Below are 9016 nucleotides of genomic sequence, written 5' to 3' on the forward strand. Positions count from 1 at the left end.
ACACTTACAAGAACTTTTTTTTTATATAAAAGTTTTAAGATTTGCTCCCTCTATCTAAAAAGTAGAAATGAAATAACTGCCATCCAAGAACACCCACAACACCTCACCCATGAGGAACACAGTGTGAAAACAAGCAAAAGTCTAAAGGACTAAACCAGTATTAACTCAAAAAGGACACTGAGTAGTCGATGCAAAGGCCACAGAGGAACTTATGTTAACACTCTTCTTCACAGGAACATTTCAGGACCACTATTCAATTATATTTATTTTATATAGATTGGCTTTCTGATTCCCAGAGTAATAGCCAAAATAGCTAAAAGAAGAAAGAGACATTACTGCCATTTAATTATAGCCAAAAATGATGGCTGGCAGAAAATGAGAGGAAATAAAAATTACAAACACCAAAAACCAAAAGGAAAAAAAAGTACCTGTCTTGAACCAAGTACCGAATTCTACCTAGTGGAGTACTAACTGTACACTTCATATAAAAAGTGTTCATTGTGATTGTGTCTTTGTATGGAGTACAAAGATGAAAAAGTCTCTGCCATTGTTTATGGAACTTGTTTTGAATATGGAAATCTTCTGTATGTGTTCCAGTCCAGTAGCCACTAGCTGCATATGACTATGAAGCATTTAAAATGTGGCTTATGTGATTGAGGAACTGAATTTTTAACTTCATTTAATTTTAATAATTTATATCTATGTTTAAATAGCCATGTGGATAGAGGCTGCTATACTGGACAGTACAGGTCTAGGTGATACCTACATGATTTATGGTCCAATGTGGCACATTAATTGCCAGTAATCCTAACAATTAAGACAGAAAGGAGTTAAATATATTTAGCACCTACCTATGATGCTGGGGAAGCATGCAATACATTTTAAAAATAGATAAACATGTAACATAGTTTTGATATTTAAGCAGTAAATACTCAGTCTTAGCAAAAATCTGACTCTACACAAACCCTGAGAGATCTAACAAACAAGGTGAAGTTGTACTTTTCCCAATTCTTATCTGGCCAGGTATTTACTTTGAACAGTTAAGGAATGTAACAAAGTAGCTGAAAATAATAAAAAGCAATTATACTTACAAAGTATAATTGTAAAAAGAAATGTGGACCAAAACATGGCCAAGGAGAAATTATGGACAGTTACTGGCTTCAAACTTTATTTGAGTTTAAACTGGGGTTCTCTTACCAAAATACAAATCTCAACATGAAAAATCCTTTTCTCAAAAGCACTCAATAAAAAACACCTATTGACATTTTTTACTCAAGAAACAATGAGTTTGATGTGGGAGGAGGTCTATGTCTGTAAAGGGCCAGTTTCCCTCTTTGGGACTTGATAAAATGTGTGATAAATAAGCCTGTACCTGTAGTAAAGGCAAGATGAAATTTGCTAGACATTTTTTACTCAAGAAACAATGAGATTATATAGAAACCACACAGTGAAGGGGCACCCATACCCAATACATAAACAGAAATTAGCAGGAATAATTGAAGCTGGATTTTGAATTACCAAATATACACAAATACCTAAAGTGGTGTCATTCCCCTATTATGGGGAGTTTCAGTGGGTTCTGAAATCTATTTAGTGGATTATGAAAGAAAAGACAAATGTCAAAATAGAGAAATATCAGAATAGAAAAAATATAAAAGTCATGACTTAATAAGGGTACTTTTCATGAAATGTAGAATGTACCAGCTACAATAGAAAATATATTTCTTACTTGAGTTGTAATAAAGTTTGAAAAACTGCCCCATTAACTGTTTGTCCAATGAACTTCCACATAATAAAAGCAATTAAACTTTCGACTTTTCCCTCACTTTCTTGACCCTAGATAAGTAGAAGTTTTGCCAGATTTACCTTGAATTTTTGTGTACAGACCTAACTGTTCTATACTGGTTGCTTTCCAGGCAAGCATCCATCTTTTCTTCTGGGATTAAAAGGATAAAAATTCTTTATGCTAGACTTGGGTCATTAAAATTGATCCATTAACATCCAAATGACCACTCACTTTAACTGTGTATGTAAAGCCTATATTTTATGTGTGTGTGTGTGTGCATGCATGCGCTCACTAATGTGATCAAAATGGTGTGAAAATCTGGGAACATGATGTAATAAAAAGAAACCCCAAGTCCTTCATAGTTATGTATTTTTGAAAAGGTACTTTTGAAGTGGGGGGAGGTCTATGTCTCTAAAGGGCCAGTTTCCCTCTTTGGGACTTGATAAAACGTGTGATAAATAATTTTGCAGCAGACTAGAAGAGTTCAAGCCTCATCTGCTAAACATTCTCCTCACATGTTCTATAGGTGATAACTAAAAGGAAATAAAAACCCATATTACATAATACCTTCCTAGAAAAGATCTATTTATTAGGAAAACAATGCTGGAAAAAACGGAAGTCTGCTCCAAAAGCAGCAAAGCCTCTGTCAACCTGTCACCTTTATACTTTCCACACATACTCACTGAGATAGTTTCTTAGTGAAAGCAAGCTTGCTGTGTGACCTTAGGCAGTAATCTCTGTGCTCGTTTGCTTCAGCTGTGAAGTGAAGAGGCTGACTACATGGTCTCTAAGACTGAATGATTTACCATGAACTAAGTCCAACTGTTGCTAAGTTATCTATAATTCTACAGTGTAGATCAAACTCAACAAGACCATTTTAATTACAAAGACTCTTTTAAAAAGTCGTTTTACTTAATCTGTTAGTAACACTGTGGTAAGCAGTAAAAAGGACACGGATATTCTACCTTTTTAAAGAGGGAAGTAAAAGTTTCTTAAAAATAAGGATCCGCAAAAATGAGCAGGCACAATTCATAAAATTAGTGGATCGGATTTGATCTAAAACTTATGTTTCAAACAGCAGTAAAGTACAGGGCTAGGTACATGAAAAAAATGTATCTGCTGAATGGTTGATTTTAAATGGAAATACTACTGAAAATATTTACTGGTACATTTAACTAGTATGTGCCTAGTGTTTAACCAGTATTGCTACTACAATAGTGATTCTCCATGGGTGATAAAATAATGCAAGGGTTAATAATAAAAGAATCAGCTAACATTTATCAAGTCTTTGTTATGTTCCACACCCTATGCCAAGAACTTTATATGGAATATCTCATTTAATCCTCATGATAATCAACAAAATAGCAAATAATTGTTTAATTAAGAAATTTAAGTTTTTTTCCCAAAATATTTTCATATATATTATTTAAAGTGATTTTTAGTAAAAAAGGTGGAGGTGGCATTACCATTCTCTCTACTTTTCATGCTCAAGGAAACACAATAAAGTGATATAGCTGACACTAAAATCTAGTGATTCTCCAAGGTGGTCTCTGCTGGTCTGTGACAGGTCTCAGTGTATTCATGTCCACAAGATGACAAGCTTCCTCATTACTGATAATATGCTTGAATGATCTCTCACTGGTGCTTAAGTAGACAAAAACATAACTCCAGCATCATTCTCTTCATGCTGCAATAAATTTATCTGCAATTCCAAGAGGGATATACATGCACAGTCTCTCAAACTTTGGTTCTGCCTTTGTTTGGAAAAAAAAAAAAAAAAGTCACCTTACTTGATAATCTCACCTCCCAAAGCATCTACAGTCAAATTCCAAATACCAAACCTTTACTAGAAAATGAATATTTTCTAGTTTAGGTTAACAAATATTTTATTAGTGAATCAATCAAAATAATGTAATTCTTTCAGTAGAATATTAAAGCCAGCAAAATGAATATACTGATATTAGTGGTTAGTGGTTACTGTAAGTTCAATCCTTATGGAAATTTCAGATGAATTATTAAAAAGCCCTGTTAGTATCTGACCCAGTAGGCCTGAGAGCCAATACTGTACACTCTGCTACTTACTGACCAAAGACAGAAGCCATCATTACCTACCAACAGGTCTTCCCCATATAAGGATCCTGAAGATGATAGTGCATAAATTAAAACACACTTCATCACAAAAATATGAAACCGTATGTAAACAACATGACATTACTAATTTGTTCAAGGATTATCAATATCAGGAAATTTATGTCTGATATTTACAATTCCTAAAAGTGTTCTAAGGTTCATTGTATTCCATAGCATTAATAAACTGAAAAAGTCTGATTCCTACATTTGAAAGCAATTTCAAAGAAATGTTTATATGTTTGCAGCCTTTTACTAAAAGAGATAAATTTTGGGAGCAGATCAGAATATTTAGATGGTGTTTATAAAAAAGCTTTTTGAATTATAACTTTATATTTGGAAAACATCAAATAACCCCAAAATTTTCTTTTTATACCCATTATTTTAAGAATGAGTGAGAAGGGAGTAGTAGTGAGACTTTTATGTTTTTTCAAATGGGGACATGAGTTTAAAAAGTTTAAAAAGTATGAGAAGCACTGTGTTCACACACAGAAAAAATTCACTTTCTCAAAATAAGTACTAAGTTGAAATCCTTTGGATTTCAAGTATATTAGTGAGGTGCCATTTAAGAAGAGCAGATCCATATAATAGCAGATACAGAGTAGGTATTCTCTTTTCTACTGAAATAATTCCACTTAGTGTCACTTTCTCCTCTAAGGAGAATAACTACTGCAACCCAGTCTACAGCAAATGGCTCAGGAGATAAAAGGCCTGGAGGCAAACTTCATCTCAATGGCCTTTCCTTCAAAACATCCATTCCCTCAAAATCTCTCTTGGAGGAAATGATAAGGAATAGTGCACATGACATTTTCCATGTGCCCATACTGTTGTGAACACTGGTTTCACAATATCCCCCATCTCAAGGAGTAGTAAGTGTAGAATGGAATTAATTTGAATATTTTAATTTAGAAACAGATCTTATAATGGACATATATGAGGCAACTCCAAAAAGGCAATTCTGAAAATGGTCTTGTTGGGTTCGCTTGATAATTAATCAAAAATCTAGGCAAGAATTCTATATTTAACATAGTTCAACTGTAGTAACTTAAAGTAACTTCTAACAAAACTGAGAAGCCCTGGCTAACATTTTTCCTGCCTAATGTTAGGATTTGAGGATGAGAATAAAAATGATACTTAAGGAGAACATGGCATTGGATCCACTGCATAAGGGAATCTAAAATATGTTATTTTTAAAAGAAGCCTTCTGAAAAATTAAAAAATCTCCCACTAGGTGTCTACTTTTGAAAATAATTTTTTATATTTTTGTGAATATACAAATATTTCATGATCACTGAGGAAATTTTAGAAAATATATTAAAGTTTAAAAGGAATATTAAAATGTCACCTTTTAATATCCTGACTTACTACCTTTTCATTGTATTTTCCTGGATGCTCAAACGTACAAACACATACAGAAAGGCATACCTAGGCCCACAGAGTATTTTTAAACACAATTTTCCCTGAATATATAGCACTCCAATATGTGGTTAGGTCCTGATGTACTTAACAATTCCTTAGCTGTTGGATATTTAAGTTTTAAAGCCAACATCTTAAAACTTCTGACCATATTGTACTCATTCAAAAGCTTTGTGACACATGGCTAAGGGGCAGTGTCAGGCATATAAAAAAAAAAAAAAAAGACTAGGAAAAATACTTCAACAGTATTTACCTTTAGATGGTAGGATTACAGGTAATTTAGGCTCTTTGTTATACTTTTGAACTTATCCAAATGATCTCTAATGAATACCTCCTGATAATCAGAAAACAATGTAATAATTTACTAAAATGAAGATCAACATTTATATAAATAGACAATATTAAAATTCAGTGACCTGGAAAAATGTGCATTTTAAGTGAAAGCAAAAGGTAGGATTTAAGGTTGTAATGTACTTTTAACAAAGGACTAGAGAAACTAAATGTCCAACAGCAGGAGGTGCTGATTGACTAATTATGGTACAAAAGACTACTATGGAGCTAAGTGAAAGCAAGAGGAAGATTTAAAATGGCAAAAAAAAACACAACCCAGCAAATAGGTAGAACTCTGTGTTGCTATGGAAGACTGCCAAGATAGGTTATCAAATAAGACAAATGTAACAGTATGTATCATATGATTCCAACAGTTACAGAAGGAAACAGAAAGAGAAGGGTGTGTTTGTGTATTGTTTGATATGCTTACATTTTTGAAAGGATACATAAAAAACTATTCATAGTGGTTACTAATAGGGTGGGTATAGAGAGCTGGGCATACGATATGATTACAATATGAAAATGTGCATTAACATGTGAATACATATAAAGGAAAGCAAACTGCTCAGGGCAGAAAATCTGGAACCATTTCAAGGTTGTCCCCTAAAGATTTAAAGGCAGAATCTAACAACGGATATAGAAAAATAATGGAAAAAATGTAATGTTCTATCTGTCTGAATTGTAGGGACTCTGAAATAATAAAACAGCTGTGGATATGGGTGTCACTTTAATTGGTATTTCAAAAGCCAGTCATACAAGTTCTTATTACTAACAAGGAAATGGCCAAGGGATTTATTAAGAAAACTAACTTCGAACTAAATCATTCTGGAAATTGTTGAACACAGGTTATTTTATTCCAGGGTTATCCTGCCATATTTACTTTGGTGTACAAATTTAGTAATCCAACAGTGGAATATACCACTGTACATTCAGGTCAAAACAAATGAAAGGAAGATATTTCTCTATGTTAACCTTTAACATACTACTTTACCCTTTAAAAACAAAGATAAGGAAACCATTACAGAATCAGATGGGTTGGGAAGTCAGAAACACTTAAAAACTTCTCCTAAACTAGACGATCATTACTACTTTAAAACTTCCTCCAATAAAAGATAGGATCATTTCACTTCCTGCAACATTTATGCTCCAGATGCAGACTGGAAATTAGGTTGCCCCTAGTGCTTCTAAAGATCAGATTTATAGATTAGTAGCAATCTGCACTACTGAATATGTATGAGTACCGATTTACTGAGGTTCACCTATGTAAAGAAAATACACTTCAAACTGTTTTACATCGAACAAAGTCATTAACAGAAGACTGAATTGGAATCCTTTAGATGTGTACAGGTTTATATCAGACTTAAAACTCATTATCACTGTTTTACTGAATAACTGTATTATAAAAATATAACGAATCCTCAAGGATTCACGGACCATTAGAAACTGTGAGAATCATCGTGTGGCTTCAAGACGGTAGTAGGATGCAGAGGCAACTAGACACGATAAGCCTGAAAATCAGAAAAGTGATCCATATACTGCCTATCACGCATTTATCTAGGTAATTTAGTTTGGGAATGTTGTCTCACCTCAAACACGGGACCTAAGGCAGAAAATCACTAGCTCTGGGAAGTGCACTTTCTCGCTTCCAGTGAAACGCTCTTGCCTGCGCGGAGCTACTGTCTAGCAAAACATCCTGACATGGCGCTGCGGACTGGGCCGACTTTGTTGACAAACCGTGTTACCGCTCACGCAGATGTCAAAGCACACAATCATCAAAGCTACTTTGTTAAAGACTCCCAGTTCCATGAGCAAGGACCACGTGCTTTGTACAACCCAAGCCGTTGATAAGCAGGGGCTTAACTAACGCCGTTTGAGATAGTTTCTCTGCGTCTGGTGACTGAGATTGCTTCCTTTATTTAAATATTATTTTTTAAAGCGTTCCTCTCCATTACGTTTTATCACGGCGAATCCAAACCTTAACTCCACTACACCCTCCGCAATCTTTGAATGAACAGAAAGGAAGCTCCCCCGCCAGGAAATGTGGAAGAGGAGGGCTGCAAAGGTCAGGAGCGACAAAGAAGGGGAAAAAAGTCCTGTCCAATCAAGTAAACCCTACTTGTAGGCCATTTCGGTTTTTGTTTGTTTAACTGGCCTTTCCGGACATCCAGACGGTGCTGAGGTGGCTCACCACCTGCCTTCGCGTCCCCTCCTCTGGCCTGCGCGTCCCAGGCTTCCTCTTCTCGGAAAACGCAAACGCTACCTTCAACTACCACCTCTTCCGCACACTCTGCCTCCACGCCTTTCCTAACTTTGGAGCCAAAGAACTAAGGGGCGGGGGGAGGCGGCAAGGAAAGCCCCCAGGAGGAGAGGGAGCCAGCCGAGCCAGGGCTGTCTCCCTCACGCCCGCGCCGCCCCCGCCGTCCTCCCAGGGCGGCGAACTCCGGGCCGAGAAGGGCGAGTGGGAGCGGCCGCCCGAGCCCTCCTGGGCCCGGGCAGCGCCCGCGGCCGCCGCTACTCCGCGGGGGTCTGGCCAGGCCGCCCCAGGAATAGGGCCCGACGGGGCCTCCGCCTCCCGCTGCCAGGCCCCGCCTCCAGCCGCCGCTCCCGCCGGCGGAGCCTTACCCGCAGGACGTGGTAGCCCTCGGTGCCCCCGCCTGGGATCTCGACGCTCTGCGAGGAGCCCATGGCGGTGGGCGGTCAGTGTGTCCGGGCCGCGCTCCGCGTTGTTCCCCGTCCGCTGCGCGCCGCCCGCTCGGCTCCTCCGCGCAGCGCCTGGGACGTGGCACTCGCTACAGCGGGAGAGCCGGGCCGCACTGCCCGCCGGGAGGTCGGCGTCGCGGCAGCCGAGGCCGCTGCGACGTTACAGACAGCGCCACCTGCCGCGAGGAAACGGGAGAGAGGCCAGCAGGAGGAGAGCGGGGCGGGGCGGGGCGTACTTGGGCTCGCGAGAGAGCGGAACTACGGTTCGTTCTGCCGCAGCACCTGATACGGGTCGCTGGGTTAGTCAATATTCATCTAGAGCCGTTCCCGCTTGTCCGAAAGAGCGGTTCCTTGGTTATAGCTCCCCCTTGTGATCATAAGGAGGGAAAGAGCTGCTGCTAAAAAAGTACAGGAGCGGATGCAAACACACCCAGCTCTCTCTTGCCTGGTTCTATAGATCTTGTCCTAGGTTATGCAGAGGAGGGAGATAGTGGCTCTGTGAGCTGAATACCGTGTTCGTTCAGCTCAGCTCCGTTTTATTAAAGAAAACACTTCCCCTTTATGAAACAGGTGTCGCAAAGAGTCATAGAGGACCCCACGAAGTGCTCTGGTTTTTTTGCCTTCTCTAATTGTGAAAACAAGATCAAAGGATTGGTC

General features: G+C 38.4%; 1 protein-coding gene across 6 annotated transcripts in view; it reads right to left on the minus strand.

Annotated features, from left to right (window-relative positions):
• Window positions 1-8539, minus strand: part of GORASP2 (golgi reassembly stacking protein 2) — a 29041-nt gene extending 20502 nt beyond the window's left edge. For 2 of the 6 annotated variants that reach the window (XM_036917806.2, XM_036917807.2), the window contains exon 1: window positions 8282-8539. In XM_036917806.2, coding sequence (XP_036773701.2) covers window positions 8282-8344 — 63 coding nt within the window. In that variant the 5' untranslated portion in view covers window positions 8345-8539. The other 4 variants (XM_036917805.2, XM_036917810.2, XM_036917808.2 and 1 more) reach the window with 3 other exon arrangements.
• Between the last annotated feature and the right edge of the window lie 477 nt (window positions 8540-9016).

This window comes from Manis pentadactyla, chromosome 6 (genome assembly GCF_030020395.1).
Source record: "Manis pentadactyla isolate mManPen7 chromosome 6, mManPen7.hap1, whole genome shotgun sequence".
Classification (NCBI taxonomy): Eukaryota; Metazoa; Chordata; class Mammalia; order Pholidota; family Manidae; genus Manis; species Manis pentadactyla.